Source organism: Vespula vulgaris, chromosome 21 (genome assembly GCF_905475345.1).
Source record: "Vespula vulgaris chromosome 21, iyVesVulg1.1, whole genome shotgun sequence".
NCBI classification, from domain to species: domain Eukaryota; kingdom Metazoa; phylum Arthropoda; class Insecta; order Hymenoptera; family Vespidae; genus Vespula; species Vespula vulgaris.
The window spans coordinates 2046574-2072072 of NC_066606.1; the positions used below are offsets into that span (position 1 = coordinate 2046574).

General features: G+C 28.3%; 4 protein-coding genes and 1 long non-coding RNA gene across 9 annotated transcripts in view; 4 read left to right on the top strand and 1 right to left on the bottom strand.

Annotated features, from left to right (window-relative positions):
* LOC127071351 (uncharacterized) overlaps nucleotides 1-8481 on the bottom strand; it is a 38908-nt gene extending 30427 nt beyond the window's left edge. Inside the window, exons 1-4 of one of the 3 annotated variants that reach the window (XM_051010529.1) lie at nucleotides 8337-8481; nucleotides 8137-8224; nucleotides 7787-7973; nucleotides 5841-5924 (exon numbers count right to left, since the gene is read on the bottom strand). In XM_051010529.1, the coding sequence (XP_050866486.1) occupies nucleotides 5919-5924; nucleotides 7787-7973; nucleotides 8137-8224; nucleotides 8337-8454 (399 nt within the window). In that variant the 5' untranslated portion in view covers nucleotides 8455-8481 and the 3' untranslated portion in view covers nucleotides 5841-5918. Of the gene's footprint in view, nucleotides 1-5840; nucleotides 5925-7464; nucleotides 7654-7786; nucleotides 7974-8136; nucleotides 8225-8336 lie in introns of those variants that run through there. The other 2 variants (XM_051010528.1, XM_051010527.1) reach the window with 2 other exon arrangements.
* On the top strand, nucleotides 758-7683 carry LOC127071337 (integrin beta-nu). Of its 2 annotated transcripts, XM_051010489.1 has the most exons (12): nucleotides 758-1432; nucleotides 1947-2188; nucleotides 3192-3477; nucleotides 3692-3856; nucleotides 4274-4732; nucleotides 5125-5287; nucleotides 5439-5608; nucleotides 5699-5871; nucleotides 6105-6304; nucleotides 6763-6875; nucleotides 7020-7111; nucleotides 7308-7683. In XM_051010489.1, the coding sequence occupies exons 1-12, from the start codon at nucleotides 1265-1267 to the stop codon at nucleotides 7450-7452; spliced, it is 2376 nt and encodes a 791-aa protein (XP_050866446.1). In that variant the 5' UTR covers nucleotides 758-1264; the 3' UTR covers nucleotides 7453-7683. The 2 variants fall into 2 exon arrangements, with proteins under 2 accessions (XP_050866446.1, XP_050866447.1); XM_051010490.1 differs by lacking the exon at nucleotides 1947-2188 and having other exon boundaries at nucleotides 1290-1432.
* Nucleotides 8482-8782: 301 nt separating the features above from the next.
* On the top strand, nucleotides 8783-10466 carry LOC127071342 (DDRGK domain-containing protein 1). Its single transcript, XM_051010508.1, has 2 exons — nucleotides 8783-8957; nucleotides 9080-10466. Exons 1-2 carry the CDS (start codon nucleotides 8873-8875, stop codon nucleotides 9826-9828), a joined length of 834 nt encoding a protein of 277 aa, XP_050866465.1. The 5' UTR covers nucleotides 8783-8872; the 3' UTR covers nucleotides 9829-10466.
* Nucleotides 10467-14741: 4275 nt separating this feature from the next.
* Nucleotides 14742-15716, top strand: LOC127071352 (uncharacterized). The gene is made up of 2 exons (XR_007784967.1): nucleotides 14742-15003; nucleotides 15313-15716. It is a non-coding gene; the product is annotated as an uncharacterized LOC127071352 (long non-coding RNA).
* A 1264-nt stretch (nucleotides 15717-16980) lies between these two features.
* Nucleotides 16981-25499, top strand: part of LOC127071335 (protein TANC2) — a 48429-nt gene continuing 39910 nt past the window's right edge. Inside the window, exon 1 of one of the 2 annotated variants that reach the window (XM_051010483.1) lies at nucleotides 16981-17447. The gene's annotated coding sequence lies outside the window, so the exon portion shown is untranslated. The remainder of the gene's footprint in view (nucleotides 17448-25499) is intronic. The other variant, XM_051010485.1, reaches the window with a different exon arrangement.

Genomic DNA, 25499 nt, shown 5'->3' on the forward strand with positions numbered 1-25499 from the left:
ACACAGTAAAGGTTTCTAACTAACTATTAAAACGATTGCTATAATCATAAAAAGATTTAGTTAATATAACATCTTGCTCGTAAAGAACGCTCTTTTTACGTTCGATAATGATATCATATCGATATCCTAAAAAAATCGATTAACGTAAGGAAAGAAAAAAATTAAAAAAGAAGAAAAGAAAAGATCTAAAAGATAAAAAGATACACAAGAGAAAAAAAGATTTATTTCTATTTATGTAGAGATTCTATTTATTATATTCGATAATTCTAAAAAATCGATTAACGCAAAGACGTAAATCGACAAAGAGAAAGAAATAAAAAAAAAAAAGAAAAGGAAAAGGAAAAGAAAAAGATCTACAAAAAAATGTACAGAAGAAAAAAGATTTGATCCTTTTTTATTTATATAGAAATTCTATTTATTATATTCTTTATTATAGATTATTTATATAGATTCTATTTATTATATTCTATATAGAGATAGATATTTTACTTATTATAGAGATCGCGTGAGACTTGAAGATAAGTGATAATCGACAGACAAAAAAAAAAGTAAAAAAGAAGAAATCAACAACAACAACACACACACACACAATACATAGATCGTTCATCGAAAATTTTGAAAAAGTTTGATCTACATTTTTTGAAAATATCCCTTGCAATTATAAATTTTTATTATGATTCATATGGATGTGTTTCAATATCGATAGTGTTTTTGATATATCGGTTTTTCTTTCTTTCTTTCTTTCTCTCTTTCTTTTTTCTTTTTTTTTCTCTATTGCCAAATCGCGACGATTCACGAGAGTAAGATATTATCGTTATCGTATCGTATAATATAGATAACGTACCGAGAACGCCGTTGCAGCGTCTACAGTCATTAATTTCTCGCATTACCGTCTCTGATTTCGTATTGTTCGTCGTATTCTTATTATTTGTGTGTGTGTGTGTGTTATATATATATATGTATGTGTTATGCGATGGTATATCCGTGTAAAGTTATGTCGTAAAAAGGACGTCATTTATTTTTTCAAGCGTTTGTGCCGTCGATGCGAACGACGAACGACGAGCTACGAACTACGAACTACGAACAACGATTTATGATTTGAACGATAAAAAAGAAAAAGAAAAAAAAAATAAATAAATATAGATACACAAATAAACGTATATAGATAGATCATACACATAGATACAAGGTTACAAGGTGCATCAGGATCTCGCTTGTTTATACGTTAAGTTAGTTTTATTAGAAACGATTTATCCGGTTCGATATGACGTACACATACTATTTCACGTTGACAATAATATTAGTGCTGACGTGTATAATCGTCAAGTGTTATGTCATTGAAGAAACGAAACTTTTGAGATTGTGCGTACCACAAAACTCGTGCGAGAGTTGTCTGGAGGCTCATGATGCTTGTGCCTGGTGCAGTGATTGGGTATATATTTTTTATATATATATATATATATTTATGTAGATTTATATAAATTATATATATATATTCTATATATATATATATAAGATTTATATATAGATATATATACATGTGTATATATAGATTTCTATATTTTATATCTTCCTTTTTCTATATTTTTTTTTTTTTATAATCATTATAATAGACGTAGTTCTCTTTTTATATTATAGAATCAAAGTATACATTTTTTACATTATAATATCGTCTAGTAGCAAATGGGTATACATTTTTTCTCTTTCTCATTTCTTTTTTATCGAATAAGATAAGATCGGAGAGAAAAAAGAAAAGAAAAGAAAAGAAAAAAAAAAACTACAAACGTCTAATAATTTCGTTTATGTTACGAAGTTATAATATATGCACCTTTTTCTTTTATTTTTATTATAACGTTTTTATTGTCTTCTTTCTTATCGAATATTTCCTCTTCGAGGAAAAAAAAAAAATCATGAATAAGCATCATAGATATATTCAATGATTTCAGTCTTATTCGAATTCTACTATCGGCAAACCAAGATGTAATTTACCAGAGCGATTGAATGAATTTGGTTGTCCAATAACGGAAATTAGGAAAGCTCCAAGTGGATACGTCGAATATATAAAGAACGAAGATTTTCAAGATGTTTCGATGAATCATTTGCCGGTACAACTTAAGCCGCAAAGAGTTCACGTCAAATTACGACCGAATTCGAAAATGGAAATGAATCTTCAGTATCGACCGGCTAAGTAAGGATCAGAAAAACTGATCGAAAAAAAAAAAACAAAAAAAAAGAAATTGAAAAAATTATTTTTCTTCGAATTTTTTCTCTTTTTTTGTTTCTTAAGAAATTCGCAACCATCGTTTTTCGAATAAAAATTATATCTACATTCTATATGTGTGTATATAGGTTTACATACGCGCACACACACGTGTATATATGTATATATATATATACGTATTATTAAATCGTGGAAGGTCGCGTTTACTTTTCTTATCTTTTATGATATAAGGTATTAGAACGCGATTGCTGAGAAAACTGTGTCATGTAAAATACGAACGATATATTGGTAATCACATATATTACGTAAAATCAATTAATCCTATAAAATAAATTCATTTATTTCAAGTCGATAAAAATGTAAAGTTTATATATAATTCATAATATCGACGCGCTTAATCGTTTAATAATGTAATCTCGAATTAACGAACGTTTGTTTTTTTCTTTGTTTTCTTTTCTTTTTTTCTTTGATAGTCTCTTTTCGTTCTTCTGTTCTTTTTTTTTATATTGTATCAATACTAAACCGATGTAAAAATAATTGCGATTTTTTTTGTATATATATATATATATATATTTAGTCTATATATATATATATATCCTTCGCATTGTATTTTCTAATCAAACGAAATTTGACAATTATCCTCTTAGATGTCTCGATTGAATACGATTTATTCTTTCCTTTCTTTTTTTATTTTCAATAATTGTTTCATTAATTTCTTTTTTTACATTACATTAACATATCTCCTTTTTAATCTCTTTTTTTAATCAAACAATGTTTCCTTTTCAATGTATAAAAACTATCCTTTAGATTATCGACTATCGATTTTGAATATGATTTGTTCGTTGTTTATTTATTTACTTGGAACGTAACACGAATATGAATTATTATTTTTTTTTAATTAATGCGTCTTCTATTGCATTTCTTTTTTTTTGTTTAATAAAACAATCTTCTTTCTTTTTTCGATATACAGAAATTATCCTTTAGATCTGTACTATTTAATGGATTTAACATGGTCGATGAAGGACGACAAAGATACCCTCGTTGGTTTGAGTAGAAAAATGACGGATACCTTGGGAACATTTACCGATAATTTTCGTCTTGGTTTTGGTAGCTACGCCGATAAGCCATTGATGCCCTTTATATTTCCAGGACATGAAGATAATCCTTGTAGAAGCGAATATGCAACATGTGCACCGCTTTATTCGTTCAGACATCATCTTCCATTGACGGGAGATGTCGATCAATTCGTACGTAAGGTACGATTATTAATGATTAATTAATTAATTAATTAATTAATAATTATAATAATAATGTGATTAATATATTAATAATAATATATTATACATATAATATATAATAATATAATGTTTGATATACCATAAATTTTTTATGGTTTTACGATGACGAAGGATATTGATTAATGAAAATAAGGGCGGAATGGGGTTGTTTTTTTTATGAAAAAAAAAAAAGGTAAACAACAGCGACGTCACAGGTAACGTGGATAATTTGGAAGGTGGCCTTGATGGAGTGATACAAGCTATCGTTTGCGAAGATGTTATTGGTTGGGGACATCAAGCTAGAAAGTTGATGCTTCTTGCTACCGATGGTTATTTACACTTTGCCGGTGAAGGAAAGGTAAACGTAATTATTAATTATCAATGCGTTAATTTGATTAACTGATAATTACAATCGATAAGATATTAATTAATAATTATAATTACTATAATTTAATAAACGATTATATGACAACTATGATCTGATTAAAAATTATAATAATTATAATCCAATTATGATACAATTAATAATTATAATGTACATATATATATTACAATAATTATAATTTAATTTATAATTATTATAATAATAATTCCATCATCGATTACAATTTAATTAATAATACGTCAAATAAAATATGCTAATAAATAGAAGACCGTGAAATTAAGGAATGTAACGTCCTTTTGAAAATAATGAAGATTTTTAATGCATTGATACAATTTCATTTATCTAATACATTATATTAATGACGTTTTAAATTCAACTTTTCTATTTTAGTTAGGCGGAGCTGTAAATCGACAGGATTTTAAATGTCATCTCGATAAACACGGCCAATATTCTTTAGCTAAGGAATACGATTATCCTTCGTTAGCTGAAATATCAAGATTACTTCACGATCATAAAGTCAATTTGATATTCGCAGTTACGGAGGATCGCCGAGAGGAATACGAATTGATATCGGATTTATTAAAAGAGAAAGCCAGAGTCGCTACTTTAGCAGCTAACAGTTCTAATATATTAGAAATCATTGAGAGCGCCTATCACGAGATAGTTACGAAATTAGTTTTACGGGATAACTCAACTAATCCCCTCAAAATGGAATATTTTTCCAATTGTGGAAGGGACGATGTTCCTATCGTAAATAAAGCGGAATGCGACGGTATTCAGGAAGGTCAGGTTTACGAGTTCAAGGTCGTTTTTTCGATGGAATCATGTCCAAGAAACGAAAGCCTTTGGGTAAGTAAGTTAAGCAAATAAGTGAGTTAAGTATTTACACGATGTAAAAAGAAAAAAAAAAAAAAGAAAAAGAAAAATTAAGAAAAAATAAACGCTGCAACATGCACTTATGTTAATCGATTGATAATTGATAATAAGTAACGTTTCATTAAAAGATAGTCATCATCTTTTTTCTCTCTTTTTTTTTTTTTTAATCTTCCACGATCTCGTGAGTGAAAATATTCTGCTTGAATCTACATATATATACACGCACACTTATGTATAAATATATATTTATATATATATATATACATGTCTCTCTCTTTGTATTATCCATACATACATACATATATATATGAATTCTATATATTATATATATTTCTATATATTATATATATATATATCCTACATAGAAACAAACAGTAGTAATTGACGACGCGTTGGCATCAGAAGCGTCTGAAATAATCGTCGAAGTGGAACTATTATGCGGTTGCAATTGCAAAGATCAGGAGAGTTCGCATTGCAAAAATGGCGTCAACGAATGCGGCATATGCAAATGCGATCCTGGATGGTCCGGTAAGATTTTGTTAAGATTTTGTCCTTATTTTTTCTCTCTTTGCTTTCTCCTCTTTTTTTTTTTTCTTTCATTTTCTTTTCTTCTTTCTTTTAAATCAAAGTACTTTTAAATCAAGTAACAAACACATTGTTTAAAACGATTATGTTCCAGGAGAGACCTGCGATTGCGACGAGAGTTCGTGGATTATTAATCGTTTGCAATGCATAGCATTTAACGGGACAACTGAAATTTGTTCAGGAAGGGGCGAATGTATCTGTGGTAGATGCAATTGCGATCTCGGTTACAAAGGACAATTTTGCGAATGTTCTCCTTGTGACAAGGTGATGAAACATATATAAATATATATTACGTATGTTCGTAAAATTAATGTTAAACAAGTGATAATGATTATCAATGATTATTGCCGTTAGACCGACGGTATCGAATGCGGCGGACGTGGAACTTGCGAATGCGGTATATGCAATTGCATAGACGGTTGGAAAGGAGATGGTTGTCAATGTCCTTCGGACGATAAACTATGTATTGCACCAGGAAGCGATGAAGTTTGTGGTAATCACGGTTATTGCGATTGCGGACATTGTAGGTACGAAAAATTTCTTTCCTTTTCTTTTTTTTTTTTGTTCTTTTTTTTTATTCCTGTCAATGAAAAAAAAATTGATCGATCAAACTAATCCATGTTATTAGATTAAAGTGTAAATCAAGTAAATAATATTTAGTATGATATTACTTCAGATATTATAAATATATAATATCTAAATGTAAATTAAGTAAACAATATCTATCCTAAAGGAATGTATTTTATTTTATTATTTTAAGATGTAACACAACAGCACCCGATGGCCTATTTTATCGTGGAACTTTTTGCGAATCATCAGCTAGCACCGGTGGTAGCGATCTTTGCGTTCTTTATGACTCTTGCGTTAATGCCACCGTAGAGGGTTCGCAAGATGTTGAACAACTGTGTCAGACCAATACCACTTTTTATCAAATTCAAAAAGTGGATAACGTCAATACAGGTAAACAATAACGTTCCAGGTTATTTAGATTCTATCAAATTCACGATGTTACTTGTTTCGTACGATTATTATATATCGGCTTAAATATCTCCAACGATTTTTGATTCGTTATATTTTTGTTATATACATTTTTCTTTTTCTTCCTTTCTTTTATTTTTTTACAAAAATTTGAGATACCGATATAAATTACGACGATTAAGAGACTATTATATTTTTTTTCCTCTTTCTCTCTTTTTATTTATTTATTTTTTTTTTGAACTTATTAACACAAAGATAATGTATATCTTCTTTGATATTTTATTTTTGTGTATTATAATAAATCTAAAGACTGGATTAGAAAACAACAAGAAACAGAGAAGAAGCTCTTTATAAAAAAATTTCGATATTGCTCTTACGATCCACGATATCTCGATGTTTCAATGAGAAAAATATTCCAATGCTTTTTTATTAATTTACAGGAAATGAACATTATTGCTTCATTAGAACTATCAAGGAAAGAACAACGTGCATCATTCCTTACATTTATCATTTTAACAAGGACAACACGGTTACATTAATAATCGCTGATAAGGTAATTGTCTTTTGACTTCTTTTCTCTCTCTCTCTCTCTCTCTCTCTATCTCTCTCTTTTTCGTCTCATCGTAATTTCTATCTTATCAGTTATCATTTTTTCTATTTTTGATTCTTTTTTCTTTCTTTCTGTTTTTTATTATAGTCCTGTCGTACGTCCTTACACGTGGCTCTGATACCTGGGATCATATTTCTAGCGATAGTAATCATGGGTATTGTTGGTTTATGCATATGGAAGTAAGTAATAATATGTTAGAAATTTTTCTAAGAAATATTTTTAACGACGGTCATTAATTATGAATCAATAATCTTGTTGTTCGTTTGCGATATGCTTGTTCTTATACGATAATGATTATTTTTATCATATACATTTCTTTTTCGTTTTTTGTTTCTGTTTATTAAAAAAAATGTTTTTCTCTTTGTAAACGTATAGATGTTGGACCGCCATACAGGATAAAAGAGAATACGCTAAATTCGAACAGGAAAGACAGAAAACAGTATACTGTTTGGACGAAAATCCATTATTTAAACCTGCGACGACACGATTCGATGTACCAGCTTTGTTCAACGACAATTGATCGAAAAAGAAATAATAATCGTGATCGAATTTTTATTAGATAGAGTAGATCAATCAATTGAGATTATTTATTTGATAGAATGTTTGAAAAATAAGTCGAATTGGATAAAATCGATAAAGATGATTGCACGGGAACGTTATCGGACGTCGTTGCTCGACATGTTTCGGTCCAAAAATGATTGTTAGGCATGAAGTAAATCGACTGCAGTTACGAAAACCAAAAAGAAGAAAATATGAAAAAGAAAAGAAAACCAAAAAAAAAAGAAAGATGTTAATTGTACTTAAATTTATACGTGTTAACTTAAGTATATCAATTTATTTTTATATTTTCTTACGTCATCCGAAATAGTTTTAACGATCCAAACGTAACCGAGTGAATCTTGATAAGTAATCTCGGAAACGGGCTTATTTTCATACCATATTGCGTTTATCGATGAATCGTCGGGAAAATGATATATACCTTTGCCACTCATCTGTCCATTCGCGTTAATTCCACCATTATATCGCGTTCCGTTGTTATGCCTTTTACAGTTAAAAAAAATATATATATAAAAATAAATATATATATTATTAATAATATATATATTTATTGTTTTTTTTTGGTTGTTCCTAACAAATTGAATATTCAACTCACGATTGATTTATAACTAATCTATGTATATTTGTAATTGGTCGTGTTACTTACTGAATGAAGAAATTTTCTTCGACAAAATTATCGTTTTCCCACTTACCGCTATAGGTATTAAAATCGTCTGTAACGTATACTCCTTCACCTAAAAAATAATGATCGAACAAGAGATTATAATTTATTGCTATATATCGTAAATCTATTCAGTAATAATAATAATAAAAAAATAAATAAATAAATAAATAAGTGAAGTTAACCGTTTTTAACCAAAGTGCCATTAATTAAATGCAACGCATAATCTCCATCATATGTGTCACCGTTTAAGAATGAAAATTTTCCACTTCCTTTTCTAAGATTCGGATCGCTATTTTCCATCGTGTCGATTTATAACGTTCTAAAAATACTTACTTGTTTTTCTACGATTTAAACTTTAATATTTTATATAATATGTTTATACATAACCAAAGATCTTTGAAATGATTCTTGATAATCGAAAGAACATGTCGGAAATTGGCTGCGTACAACATCGATAAGTAAGTAAGTTCTGTTATCGATAATAATCTCGGAATTTTGTATCAAATTATTTTATCGACGGTAAGTAATCTGTCGATAATAAATATTTTTAATATGATAAAATATTCTTCAGTCGGTAATGTTAGGTAGCTCTATCTTTCGATCAAAAATTGTATTAAAGAGACAAAACAACCATCTGAAGTGACAAGATGATAACTTCGTTTCTTGTCAGAACAAATCTAACCTCTTTGGTGAAAGTGTTGAAGTATTATTTGAAAAAATGGATATGTTTTTATTAATATTTTGTGTAATAGTTATTACACTTCTAATAACCGCATCCACGATGTATCTTCGTCGAAATAGAGGTATGATTTTATTTCATTATCTTTGTAGATTCTTCTTTATCAATAACTTATGGTACTTTTATAATTTCAAAGTTCTAACCTATGTAGGTCATAAGTTATTCAAATAACATTTCTTGTTATAGCTATGGAGAAAGAAAGACCTCAGGATCAAGCTGTAGAACGTCGACAAATTAGACGAATAGTTGGTAATAGAAATGTTCGTCATCGTATACAAGTCAGAGTAAATGATCAGATAAATGCAAATGAAAATGGACAATTAGAGAATAATGAAGCGGAGGTAGATACACCTACGGATATATCGGATGGCAAAATTGGTGCTAAGAAACGGGCAAAATTAGCAGCTAAAGCTGAAAAGAAAGTACAAAGAGAAATGAATAAAGTTGAACAGGAGAAACGTAAAAAGGAAGAAGAAAAGCGACAAAAAGAAAGGGACAAACAACGCGAAGAAGAACAAGACGAAGAAATGCGTCAAGAGGAGGAAGCTAGAAAACTTAGAGAACTGAAGGAACAACAGGAATACGAAGAATATTTAAAAATGAAGGAAATGTTTAGCGTGGAAGAGGAAGGTTTCCAAGAGGATGAAAATGTTTTACTGGAAGACATTAAGGAATATATAAAACTAAAAAAAGTAGTGTATCTAGACGATGTCGCTGCACATTTCTCACAAAAAACAGCATTCGTCGTAGATAAGATTTTGGAGTGGCAAAAAACAGGTGATTTAACCGGTGTAATAGATGATCAAGGAAAATTCATTTATATTACTGAGAGCGAACTCGATGCTATTGTAAAATTCATTAAACGACGTGGTAGAGTTAGTATCTCTGAACTTTCTGAACATTCAAGTACATTAATAAATATAGGTTCAAATTAAAGTATTCCTGTAATGATACACCTATAGATTAAGGATACTATCTTTTAGAAATTTAATGAACGACGTGATTGAATGAATTAAGAAAAAAGGAAATGATTTTTGCGACTTGATAAAATGATCAATAAAGTCGAAAGAGCGAAATCGATGGAAGAATGTCATGCAATTTTTGTCGTTATCAAATTTTTAATTATTAATAATATACTATTGCACGCACACGCATATATATATATATATATATATATATATATATATATATATATATATATATATATATAAGTGTACATAGATTTTATATAAAGTTATAAACCACGATCAATATTTATCTATTTCTAATACTGTATGGAACGGTTTATGCATATACGAATATTGTATATTTATATATACAAATAAAAAAGAGATGAATGTTTTGTTTCTGATCTCGATTTCTTTTATATATATTTATTTCGACAGAGATTAATAAACCGTGCACTTGAAATATTGTAAATATCTAAAAAAAAAAAAAAAACGAAACTTTACGTATATGTATACTAATTCTGGTAAAAAAATTATTATAATTTCGTGTGATTAAACTTTCACGATTTATAATAAAAAAATTTCTTATATCTGTTTAATAATAAAAAATTAATATCGATCTCGAAGTGTCTCTAATTAAATGCAACTAATGATCTCCGACATACCTATCGCCATTAACAAAAAAAAAAGAAAAGAAAAGAAAAAAGAAAAATCATCCAATCTTTTTTAAGATTCCAATTTAGAGAAATAAAAAACAAAATAATAAAATTAAATGTTTCCAAGTGTAGAATCTATTCGTAGGATCTGAATAAAATTGGAATTTCCGAATTTTCTAATTTTCGTGGAATTACATCGATCTTTACTATCGCATTATTCGAAATTTAAAGATTATAAATAACAATTTGTCTCGTTGCTCGACATTTCTTTTTTCTTTTATTTTTTGTCTGTTTTCTTTTCCTTCTCTTTTTTTTTTTCTTTAAATAAAATTTTCCCGAGTTGTTACATAGAATCGAGATTACAAGAAAGAAGTCGATATGACAACATTTTGAATGAATATTGCATCAGATTCTAGTTTCTTCTCTTGAATGTATAATTTATACAGTTGGGCACGGCTGAAGTGACGTTACAATAAATTTGCAGATGAATTTTAAGAAAAAAATTCATTTAATCTGTACTATTAATAAAAAAAAAAAAAGAAAAAAAGAAAAGAAGGAAAGAAAGAAAGAAAGTAAACAAAAATTCAATTAAATTCACGTTGTTAGAAAACTAGAAAAACAAATTATTTAATTTACAGAAAAAAAAAAGAACAAAACAGATCTTTTGTTTCTTTCGTTTTTTATTCATTTATTTTTTTAAATTGAATAATTTTGTAAATTAGATTGAATACTTCAAGTATCTTCGAAATAAATATATTTAATGAAACTTCATTTCTAAATGTATAGTTTATTAATAACTACGAACTACGTATAATATTTTGATGAATAACAAGGTTTATCCTATCCTTTTTTTCTCTTTCGAAATAATCTTTCAATTTTCAACGAATACTCTAGCCATAGTTATCTGTTGTAAATTTATAACCGAACGAGGAAAAAAATAATATTCTCTAGAGTCTACTTATTACTTCGAACGATTTGTTTCATTGAGATAAACGATCGTCCCATGTTGATTCATTTAACGACAGTATTAGGCCCTTTAGTACCATAACGTGTCACATTTTTCACTCTAAAATTAGTTCAGGAGCTAGAAAGAATCATTCACGATCTGATCTATCTACATATATCCTTTTCGATAATGGTTATTGACCCTCATACATTCAAAGTTATTTAAGATACATACGCATGTTTGTATTCAGAAATTTATCGATATTGTTAAAAAAAAAAAGAAAAAAAAGGAGAGAGAGAAAAACAAAAAATTGAGAAGTTATTCGATACAATTAATTTACAAAAAATCCTAATAAAAATAATATAAAAATAAAAATTTAATCGTAAAACTATCGTATGATTTGTAAATTTCTTAAAACTAACATGTATGTGTATATATATATTTAAATAAAATTTATATATTTAATAATTAAATATATATATATATATATACCAATTTTAGTGAAATATGGTTGCTTAAAAATATATTGAAATTAAAAATATCTCCTAAATTGATCGTTTTTCTTTTTTTTATAAACAATTAAATTTTTTTAAATATCCATTAATCAATTTAATAAATTTATACAAAATGATTGGATCTAACTAATGAAATAAAAAATATATCATCTAGTTTAAAAAAAAAAATAATAAATAAAAAACAAAAAAGTGTTTTAAAATGCCCCACCCTATATACCTATTAATAATCAGAGATCACGATGCAATTCATTGCATTAAAAATTTGATAAGCATCGGAACGGAGACATTACTCATAGGAAAATATTCTAGCTTGTATACATTATTAATAGACCCATTAAATGCATGGTTGTTGTAAACAAGACGATATTTCATTCACCAAATTAAAATAGAAAAATTTTTTTTCTTCCTTATCCTTTTTCTTTTCTTCTCTCTCATCTACAATATCAATTTAAAATATAAATATTAAACTGCATCGATAGATATTATGTTAATACTAATGAATTAATTAAATTAATTTTTTATATAAATAAAATATAAATATAAATTAGAAATCAAATAGTATTCAAATATAATTCGAATTGAAATAATATATTTATATATCAACAATTCTTCGATTCTAATCGATTATAATGAAATAAAATTTTTTTTGATCGATCAACAAAAAGAGAAAAAAGTTTTATAATTTGGACCCATAGAAAATAAGGCCCCATGATCGTCACTCAATTCGCTTTATCGCAAATACGACCCTGATCGTTAAACTGATCGTCATTTTATAATAGCTCATTTAAATAAAGCAGAGATAATAGAATATGTGTGTGTGTGTGTGTGTGTGTGTGTGTATACCTCTGTGTGCACGTGCGCGTTATGCATATATCTGCATTTAAAAAAAATATATATATGTATATATGTATAAAGTAAATTAGTACAAATTTAAATAATAAAAAAAAGTAACAATTAAGTTTCTTTCCTAACTCTGTTTTTAACAAATTTATATACTAAATTTGTTAAATGTTTTTTGTATTATCATTTGTAAAAAATAATATTTTTAAAGGTCGGCTAATAAAGAAATAAGAATCCTAGATTGCACGTTATTCGCCTTATAATTAATACAGTCCTGTTCGTCAAACTATCTCACGATTCGCAAAAAAATTTTCCAGGAGATCGTTCGAGACAAATCGAGAATCTTTCATCGATATTTAAAATTTTATTTCAGTATCGTTATTAAGTTTATACATACATACATACACAAATGTGTATATATATATATGTAAATATGTATATCTTTTTTATATATAATAATCAGATAAATATGATGAAACCAAAATTTGAATAAATAAAATGATCATCGATGAAACCATAATGGCAGCCGACAATGGGCCCATCATTACAAGAATGTTAGACCTAACAAATATGCATATTTTTAACAATACTATATTACAAAAAATTTGTCAATAAAGATTTAAAAGAAAAAAAAAGAAAGAAAAAAAAAAGAAATAGTTCATACATTACTACAAGTTCTTCAATGACACGATACTGAACTATAATAAACGAAATAATTTGTTAGCAAATATTAAAGAAACAAGAAAGAAAGAAAAATGCTAATAACAATAATAAAAAATACGAAGTGAAATAAATAAATAGTTCATAAATTGCTAAAGATTTTTTTTTTTTTAAGAACAAACAAAAAAAATATTACAAGAGCAAGGATCACGCCTATTCTCGACTCACCCAACCACCCGCTCTGGTTACGCCCCTGTCTCCCACCATGTTAAAATCCTTTACTTGATCATCGAGTCGAAGAAAGGAGTGGTCGCTCGATGATTATGTATAAGGCAGGTAGAACGAAGCAACGGATTGGCAGTTCCTCTCCAAGTGTTTAGTCGAAACATTCGTTCAAAATAATATTTTCAACATTTTTGTTCTCTCATTATATATTTGAAAAATAACGAATAACGTTCTTCGCGGAATTTCATAATTTTCGCGAAACGTACTTTCGATAAAATTTTTCATTAAAAACGATTGCTCGAAGAATATAATATCAAGCGATTTATAACGATCAAACGTGATCACTGATCATTTTCCTTTTACTTTTTTTCTTTTAAGATCATAAAGATCTATGTGTCGATGAGGTGCAAGGTTTTAGACTGTCAAGGAAACTCTCCGACGTTTTTACCAAGTGTCAGGTAAATATGGAACGAGAAAAGAAATTAAAGAAAGAAAAAGAAGGGAATATGTATTATTCGTTATTTTCATTTGATCTATCGATTTCTAAATCACGTAGATCACGTTTTATTTTTTATGAACGAAAGCGTACGCGTACGAAAAAGAGTGTGAATGTTTTTTTATATATTCTATCGGCTAAAAATTATTCGTTTTTGTATTTTTGCATTTTAAAAAAAGTAGAAAAGTTACCTACTGATATTTTGTTATAAGTATCGACAAGTTTTTCTTTCAAATAACGATTTAAAAATATTTAAAAACGTATTAACTCGAATAAATGATCACCATTTTCTTGTGACACGATATATATCGTTTATGATCTCGTTCATTTTATTTTTTTTGTTTTTTCTTTTTGAAAAAGATTGGCAAAAAATCTTCGGACTCGCAAAGGAAGTCGTCGTGGTAACACTGGCAACCGATTGGAGTTATTAGTACTCGTCCATTTACATCACGTACCGTAGAGTAAGTAATTAAAAAGAAAAAAAGAAGAAAAAAAGAAATTAAAACAGATATTTATATCGAAATGAATTTATTCTCAAATAATTTTCAATGTGTTTTAGTTATCGATTAGAAGAACAAAGGACTCCGTATTGACTTTTATCGCAACTTTAAGCAAGTAATTAAGAGTAAATTCGAAAGCTGTTATCGAATCATTACTAATCATCGTGGTCTAACAGATCTAAATTGGAAAGTCAAATTACAAATTACGAAAGACTCGTATTCCGAATTTCGAATTAGACGTTCGTTAGAAAAGGATATTAAACGATACAATTATGGTGTACACTAATATTGATGGGTCATTGATGGGCCCTTATCAAGAAATCAAGTCAGTATAATAAGATTATAATTTAATATAATAAGATATATATATATTATTTAATTTAATGAAATATCCATATATATATAATCAGATTAGTATATTATATTTATAATAACTTTTAATAATAGTTAATTAATTTAGACAACAAATATAATTTTAATATAATACATTATATATCTGTAAAAACGATATAGAAAACGACGAGATATTTCACATTAATATTTAATAAGAATTTATGTTAATTCTAAATTGCATTTAACTTACAAAAAAAAAACACATTTTTCTATCTACTCTACTTTTTATTTGGTTATTTAGGAAGGGTAACGACAAGCATAAATTGGATGGATCCAAAAAACAAACTCAACATCAGCAAAATATATATACGAAAAATGATAAAAAATATGGTGCTTGGGGACCAATTTATAAAAATAAGGATAATTTCGTTAACATGCATATTTGTTAATCCTTATATATATATATATATATATATATATATATATATATATATATATCATATACATTTTTAATTCATCTTATTGTAACAAAATTAATGATTACTTAAAATTCAAAGTTTTTCATAATCCTTAAGTATACTTATAAGTTATACTTATTATTAACATAATATGATTGTATTGGTATAAATAATATTGTAACACTTACATTATATAAATTCTTATTATAAAGAGGAAAAATAAATTGGTTTACGATTTGATTAATAAGCTCCCAGCTTAAAACAATTTCTTTGATCTTTAAACGATATAAACTTTAATATATAACGATATTATATATATATTAAAATCAATTCGTAGCAATCTGGCATCAATTTTTCCATAACACTTTCCGATATAATGCATTATTTTAATCTTAACAAAATAATTCTTTTCAATGTATAGTTAAAAAAAAAAAAAAGAAAAACGAAAGAAAAGAAAATAATTAATATAGATAAAAACGTATTAACGTTCTTTGCAAAAAAAAAAAAAAAAAAAAAGAAAAGAAAGATAAATGCAACGAATATAAAAACTATTCCCTATTAAAAACCACAAAAATTATTCTTTCATTATTACATTCGTGTATTCGATTGTATCGAAATATTTAAGATAACTTCTTAATATACACCTAAACTTATTAAATCATTTAACATTTATCGTAAGTACGATAAGATCGATCTGAACGTAGGAAGAAAGAGGATGAAATAAGCAAAACGAGATAAATAAATAAATAAATAAAAAAAAAAAAGAAAAGAAAAGAAAAGAAAAATCCAAAAATAAATACCAATGGTATTAGCAGAATGAAGATGAGTCGAGGAAGAAGAATACGAGGATCGGTATAGATAGTGACGGCACATCCGGTTTTGGGACGAGAAAATCCCGAATAGTTCGACGGGAAGTGAGTGAGTGAGTGAGTGAGTGAGTGAGTGAGTTAGTTAGTGAGTGAGTGAGAAAGCAAGCGAGCAAGCGAGCAAGTGAGTGAGTGAGTAAGTAAGTGAGTAAGTAGTAGGGGAAATAGTATGGAGAAGGGACGTATAAGCGGGTGAGCTTTACGGAGGGGTAAAAAGCTCGTGGAAGAGGAAAAAGCATCGTTGGTGACGGCCCTGTTGAGAAGAGTGAACCTGAATCCGTTGTTGCAGTCGGTTCCAGAACGTTAAATCGTTCGTTTCTAAGATTGTGCGGCCAAGTTTTAAAAAGTGTTAAGAAGTTCAAATCCTAATTCATTCAGTATTCGCAAACACCTAAGCATCATATATTTATTTATTTATTTATTATATTGATTATGATTAGTATTGATTATTATTATTATTATTATTATTATTGATTATTATTTATTTATATTTATTGCACAAATTCATTCATTAGTTTACCGATTCGTTCATTCGTTCATCGATATTATCCATTCCGATCGATCGATCGATCGATTTACTTGGCCGAAGCCAATTTTTTTTTTCTTTCTTTCTTTCTTTCTTTTTCATTATTCTACAAAAGAAGTAAAAGGGGGATGAAAGAAATAAAATAAAAAAAAGAAAAAGAAATCGTTCGACCTAGATAGAGTTTATCATCGTTTTTCGAAGAGTCAGTGTCTTTTCTTTCAAGAAAGAAGAGAATAAACAAGGGATATAAAGAAAGAGAAAGAGAAAAATAGATAGATAAATAGATCGATAGAACTCTAGATAGATAGATAGATAGATAGATAGATAGATTGAAATAAAGAAAAATAAGTGTCTTTGGTGTAACCAACGAATACGCAAAGAGTAGTGTTCGAGACATGTACGTTTAACTGTACATCGCAAGAAAGAAAGAAAGAAAGAAAGAAAGAAAGAAAGAAAGAAAAGATATAAAACGATACACGGCAGACGAGAGACGAAAGACGAGATACGAAACGAGAGACGAGAGAAGAGTGAAGAGACGAGACGAGACGAAACGGCGCTCTATTTTTGGGGGCCGACAAACATGCCGGTGAGAAGCTTTTGTACGATTATTCCTTCGCATGCTAGATTTCTCCTTTCGTCTTTCCGCACGCACTTCTTATCTTAATCCTCGATCCCTTCTTCCTCTTCTTCTTCTTCTTCTTCTTCTATTTTTTTTTTCGAAATAAATACTTTGCGTTGCATAGCCGACGAGTTTGGCGCGTTGCACGATCGAGCGAGTAAAAGTTTAAAAGGCACGATCGAGATTCGTTTGAGAGGATTTCGAATAAAAAAAAAAAAAAGAAAGAATGAAAAAAAGAAAGAGAGAGAGAGAGAGAGAGAGAGAAAGGATTCAATAGAGGGTAGCAGGATGATTGGGTGGGCGAGAAGCAAGAGAAGAGGGTTGGTTGGTCTTAAATCGGAACGTTAAATTAATCACATTCTCGAAGTGCCTCGAACACCGTAAGAACACCGTAATTCTAAATTCGAAAGGAAAAACCTAATTTTATTCTTTCGGTTCGATCTTCCGAATTCTTAGAAAGGACGTAGTCAATTTGGAAAAATCGACGAGAGGTATTTCTTTCTGTTTCTTTATTATATCCTTCTTCTTTTTATTGTTATTATCGTTATTGTTATTTCTTATTTATCAATGATTATTTGTCTGGTTATGATTCTTAATGTTTTATAAACGATTCTATAAAGATTTTCTATCATCTATTGATTAATTATTTATTAATAACTCCCTTTATTATATATATATATAATCTATTATTATAAATAAAACAAGATTTTGTAATAAAATCGTCAGATTAAAATTCTTAATATAAACGACGATATAAAAATTTGCATTATCTACTGATAATCTAATAATTTCCTTTATTATATACATACATACATTCATATATACACTTTGTATATATAAAAAAAAAAAAAAAAAAAAAAAAAAAAAACAATCAGCTTAGAATTATAACGATAAAGATAACAAGATTAATACGAAACAAGAAGTAATCCAAAAAAAAAAAAGAAAAAAAAGAGCAATTGATTCTTTCTCTCTTTCTCTCACCTTCCCACTTCATTCTTATACTATTATATTATATAGCGGTATAAAAAAAAAAATAGAGATATTCCATTTTTAAAAATGCTCCCCGACGATGAATATCGGTCTCCTCGACTATGACGACGAGGAAGAAAAAAGAAACACGTAGAAACAATTCTGAGCGGAAATAGAACTTCCTCCTTCGCGTACCAAGACGCTGACTCCTCTCTCTCTCTCACTCTCTCTCTTTCTTTGAGATGGGACGTTACACCTAAATTTCAATGTCTCTCTCTCTCTCTCTCTTTCTCTCTCTCTCTCTCTCTCTCTCTCTCTCTCTCTCTCTCTCTCTCTCTCTCTCTCTCTCTCTTTCTCTCCTCGAAAATTCACGTTAATGCTTGTTGCATATCCGTCTAGGTACCAACGCCTTCTTCCTCTTCTTTCTCTTTTTCTTTTTCTTCTTCTTCTTCTTCTTTTCTAGGGTGCTATTTTTATCGGCACCCAATAGTCACTCGTCAAGTCTCCGTATAAGAACACGCAACCCCTCGCGAACAGCCGGAGGTGTACTAACCAAAGTCCCCTACGTCGTTTAAACGTCTATCCTATTCTATCCTATCGTGAAAAACGCGAGAAATATACTTCTTCTTCTTTTTCAATCACGAAGATGAATCTCCCCTTTTACAACCCACCTCACCCTATCCTACAACACCCCACTTCCTTCATACCCCACCCACCTTCATTCTATCTTTCTTTCTCTCTCTTTTTCTATCGTCTCCTCCCACTCGGCCCACTACACCTCCCCCTTCACCCTCCCACCCTCCACCCCGATTAACACGAGGACGAGTTTACGAGGGTTATATTCATTGGGGAATATAGACCCACGTGCTGCTTCGAAAGAAAATTCTTTTTGAAAGGAACAGCTATATAAATAAAAGGTTCGAAAAATTTGATATATATATATAATATATATATATATTATTTTATATATTTGAAAAGTTTATCTAATGAAACATTTGAATGAAATTAAAATCGCTATTTAACTCACTCACTCACGCAGGTTTTTATTCGGTCAAGTAATATTAAAGTGGAAGTTTGTTTAACGAGAAATAGAAAAATGTATGAAAGTAAACAAAAAGAGAAAAAGGGAAAGTAAAATAGAAAAGTTAAAAGAAAGTTAAAGTAAAAGGAAAGATCTAAGAAATCAATTTATGAAATTTCCAGTGAAAAAAATCGCGATCATTATTAATATCATTTGTCTCTCTCTCTCTCTCTCTTTTTTTTTTATCAATCGTTCAATTTTTTCCCCTTCGATTTTTTATATTATTTATATTATATTATTCATTTTTCTTTTTATTATCGTTTCTATAATATTTATTATTATGTTTTCCTTTGAGAATAATGAACGAAAGTCGATGAATGATTTTTCTTCTCGTTTAATTTCTAAGACGGTCTACATTCCAACCCCATAGAAATGTCATTTACCATGCTGATCTCTCTTTTCCCTTGGCTACGTACCGCACGTGCTCATCCCTTTTAGGGAGCTCGCGTGCGAGCTATATACCCACTCCTTCCATTAGTACCTCATCCTCAGGGATGCTCTTAAAAAGGGGGACAAGTAGGATTGAATTTACTCGCGAGTCGTGAAAGTCTGAATAAGAAAAGAAAAAAAAAAAAGAAGAAAGAAAAATATCCATAAAAATCTTCCCAGTTAACGAAGAGAAAGACTATAACTTATATTCTTAAATAAGAATAAAAAAGAGAGAGAAAACTGTAAGAAATAAATAGGAAACAAAGAAGATAGAAAATCGTTCGACGATTAGAATTTTGGTGATTCGTTTGTTTAGATCTCGTGTTTAGAATTTACTATTATATATATTTTATATATATATATATATACAAATATAATATACATAATATATTTTTATATATATCTGTATAATATATATATATATGAAATAATTTTATATATTTATATTTCATATAAACACATATAAAAAATATATATATAATAAATAGAGAAAACACGAGAATGAAAATTACTAGTAGTACTAGTAGTAGTGTAATAATAGTAATAGTAGTAGTAGAATAGTAGTAGTGTAGTAATATAGTATCGACGATTTGGATTCGTCCTCGTTACCTTTTCAAATCATGGTGAGGATAAACCACCATTTCTTAAACAGAGCTTAAATATGCAGAACTTTCCTTGAGCACGCGTGTGCAAGTTAGAAGGGCAGAGAATTAGTAACACGAGGGGAAGATCACCAAAGAAAAAGAGAGAGAGAGAATGAAAGAGAGAGAAAAAGAGAGAGAGAGGAGAGAGAGATAGTAAGAGAGACGCGTCGAGGGCGTCTGCTTTAGTCGATGGAAGCCAAGTTCGTTCAACTTAGGATCACGAGAGAGAAAAGCAAGACATACAACATATATATATATACATATATATACATATATACATAGATGTATGCATAGATACATACATATATATGAATACATAATGTACTATATACGAGAGAAAAATTTTTTCGTCGAATTTTATATTCGTTTCGAATTTAATTGACACGATTCAGTGTCAATTAAATTTATCGAAATTAACTCGTAATCATTTTTTTGGAATGATTTGTCAAGTTTTTGTGTATGTATTTGTATATATATATTTTTTTTTTTAATTTATAAATAGATATCGAAAACTCGCTCGAGAGATTAATTATCAGATTCTACTTTCATTTATTTGTTTATTTATTTATGACTCTTTTTTATTTGTTAAATGTCCTTTCAAACACTACGTCAGATTTTTAATAATAATAATACAAAATTTACAACTTTCTCCATTTATTGATTTACAAGATAGTCCTGTCGAGTACATTGGAATTATGAATCAAAGTGATGAACGACGATTTAAAAAAGAAACAATAAGATAATGAAAATAATTATATTTGTAATTCTTTTCTCCTTTTGTTTTGGTTAATTATCAATTTTAATTATAATCTTTTTTGATATATCAATAAACTTGTTCTAAATATCCGTTGTACGTAATCAATATATCTATAAATAATTATCGCGGTTCACGAAATATTAAATTACTATAATTTGGACATAAACGAAGTTGAAAAATTGTATTATTTTAATTCTCGAGCGTAATACCTCGAACAGCTGATCGTCTGACGATCAGCTGTATACAGTTGTTATAATTTTATAAATAGATGTATAAGCTCGTGTGATTCTAGACGTCTGATATATAGGGTGTCGCATTTATAAAAAGAATGTCATTAAATATCTTCGAACAACAAATAACTTTCAATTAAAAATTATTAAGTTTCAAGAGATGAATGTAATATATATCAAGGTTATTTCACAAAGGTCGTATCGAGATACGAAAGTCATAACAATTGTTTTTAAATGACAATCGATATTTTAAGTTTAACAAAAATTGTGAAGAATATCGATAGGAATCCAACGAATACTCACAGTATATTTTATAATCGATATTTCATCGAGTTATGGGGAATTGAAATTTAACAAATCAATAATGTTCTTTGTGTTGATTGCGTATGATCAAAAATGAATAAATAAATAAACGAACGAGAAAAATAATTGATTAATGGATTCATTGATGATTAAAAAAAGTGTCTTCTATCAAACGGCTATAATATATATTAAATTTTGATCTTGAAACATAGTAATTTTTATTTGAAACGTGTTTTTTATAAAATCGATAGGATCGCAAATATTTCACTATGTCGTTTAAAGTGAGACACCCTGTATATGTACACGTACATATTTACGTACATAGATAGATATAGACGAGTTGTTGACTACGTTTATAACGCAGCTCGTTGCTATAAATGATACGTGAGAATTCATTGACAGGATCAAGAGAATAAAACGGATGTTAAAACATATTTTGTCGTTCCTGTCCCACGTTACTTTTCAACATTCTACGGTCCTGAACGATCGTGCGAAGCTTTTACGTTTATTCGTTTCATTTCATTTCCCATAAGAAAAATAACACATACATATATGTGTGTATATAATACTTTTATATATATATAATTAATATATATAATATATATGTATATGTGTGTGTATATATATATATATTTATATATTCATAATTTTCGATAATATTGATTATCAAATGGATAAACTAATTCTTATAATAGATAAACATATAGATAAACTTCTTTTACTTATTACAAACTTATTAACGATTTGTTAATTTTTATTTGACCATAAACAAAAAGATCATCAAGCTTTCTTTTCGACGTAAAGAAGGAAAACGAAGAAAAAGAAAAAAGAAAAATCAGAGAAAAGAAAAAACGGGAAGAAAATGAAGAAGAAAAAATTCAAAGTCTCGTTTCTACTGTGAAAAAGAGAAAGAAAGTAAGGAGATCTTTCGAGAGACGGATGTGTGGGTCTAAGAATAGGAAAATTCCTTTTTCCTTTCTGTTCTTACGTTGAAAGCAATTTAAAGAGATTCGACGAGTTGACTAGCCTGTCTCTTTCTTTTGCTTTTGTCATATTTTTTCTTTCTTCTTTTTTTCTTTTCGATTATAATACCTGAACCTTCGATTAAGTTAATAAATAAGATTACGGTGTTCATATGAATTTAAACGTGAGTATAAATTAAATTTTTTAAAGGTGATTTGAAGAAAAAAAAAAAACAAAAAAGAAAAGAAGAAAATAATTATTCATTAATACGAACGTATTATTAATTATTACTTATTATTTCTTTCTGATTATCGAGATATTCGATTTCGTATACGTATGCGATCGAATTTTTGATTTAAGACTAATTTGAAAGAAGAAAAGAAATGAAAGAAAGAAAAGAAAAAAAGAAGATAATATTTTTTTTGTTTTTTTTTTGTAATCATCGTTCATTCCCTATAATGAAGAGATTAGAATTCAATATAACTTTGATTGAATCATTTACGATCGAAGTAGAATTTAATTTCGGATAAGTTCAAGCTTAAATGTAATTTTATAAATGCCTTTGAAATATAATTCCCCTTTCTTTCTGAAGTTCGACGTGCATTCGATCTCAGGATGCACGGTGTAAAATCAAAGAGTTTAAAAATATAACATGGGCTTTTGAAAATCTTGGAAAAGAAAAATAGGACAAAGAAAGCACAACCCCTTTCCTTTCATTCTTTTTCCTTTTTTTTTGTGTGTGTGTTCCAAGTATAAAGTCGAGAGCAGACCCCCTGCGAACCAAAACGTTTCTCGACTAGCACGTGTATCTGCTGCCCGATTTTATCTAATTATAGCCAGACGATCCCTAAATTCTAATGGACCCCAGTTACCAAGTAAAAAGTTATTTACATTCCTTTTGTTTCTACATTTTTTTTTTTATAAAAGACAGATAAAAAATAATTAACAAAAAATTTTGTATACGTCTAACTTTTTTTTTTGAAATCGTACGAATTTTTAAATCCTCTTTTAAATTCGACTGAATTATACAGGGTGTCCACAAACGATTATAACCTCATCACTGTATCTATCATAACAATATAAATTGATTTCAATGAAATCTAATTATTGATCATACTACATTAATATTATATAATTAATAATATAATATAAATTCAATCTAAATCCACTGATAATTCATTATTATGAGGAAGCAGAAGTTTTGAAAAATTTTAACGAAAAAATTCCGAACTCCACTCTCGGAAGAAAGAAAGAGAGTATAGAAAAAAAAGAAGAAATAATAATTAAAAAAAAAAAAAGGGAAAAGAAGAAAAGAAAGTGAAGAACAAAAGAAATGAAAAAAGAAATAAAAAAAAAAAAGATTGCGTCGATTTCATCGAAAAAATATTATAGAAGCCATTATAATTTTTTTTATAGTAACAATATTTCCATAAATCGTCTATTGTATATATTATCGATCAGTTGAGATTCGATCGTTCATCGTTTTTTGTTCTCTTCTTTCTTTTCTTTGCTCCTTTTTCATTTTCCTTTAATCTTTCAATTATTCTCGCGCAAATCTTCGACGAACGACGACATCTATCTATCCGTATGTTCATGACGGCGTCGGCAACCGTTTGGTGTGTTGCTGTTACCACCAAAATAGATTTGGTATCCCGAAGACTGAAGGAAATCCGTAAACGTAAACTCGCAAAGAAAACCGCAGCTGCGCCATCTTGAAACTTTTCCCCGCGAAAATAAATCGCTTTCGTTTGTTTCGAATGGCGCCAATACGTTTTCAAAGAAAAACGAAAAAGAGAAAAAAAAAAAAAAAAAAAAGAAAAGAAAAGAAAGAAAATAATAAGAAGAAAAACGAAAAAAAATAATAAGGAAGAAGAAAAACGAAAAACGAAGAAGATAAAAAAAAATATTATAAATTATTTAAATTAGGTCGGATTAGATTAGATATAGAAATTAAGATGGATTGGATAATTAATTTGTTTCTTTTTTTTATATCTCTTTCTCTCTCTCTTTCTCTTTTTATCTATCTATCTATATATATATATATATATATATATATATATATATATATATATATATATATATATATCTTGTTATTAACTAATAATATTTATGATATTTATGGTTTGCAATTTTTCAATTGTATTAATTGTCATATTTGTTAATTAACAATATTTATTATTTTTATGCTTTTCAATCGTTTAATCGTATTGATAACACTTGTTAATGAATGAATGAATGAATGAATTTATTTATTTATTTGTTTTGCAACGAAAATACAAAGCGAAACGATTCGATGGAAATAATTCGGATTAATTAAATAAATAGCCGTTTAGAAGAGAACGGGATGGACGCACGTGTCTAACGACACAACAAAGATACGATCGAAATAATCTACGACTAAACACTATGATACGTTTGATTGTATGAAAGGGGATACGACAGACGGATAAACAAACACTGACGACGAATCCTAGACGATATGGTGTTCTACGAGAAAAGAAAAGAAAAGAAAAAAATGAAAAGAAAAGAAAGAAAAAGAGAGAAAAAAAAACGAAGCACTCGAATTAAACAAATGTTCTTTTTTTTTTTTTAATACGATCGATTTCATACGATCTAATATGATATCGATATAATTATATAGTC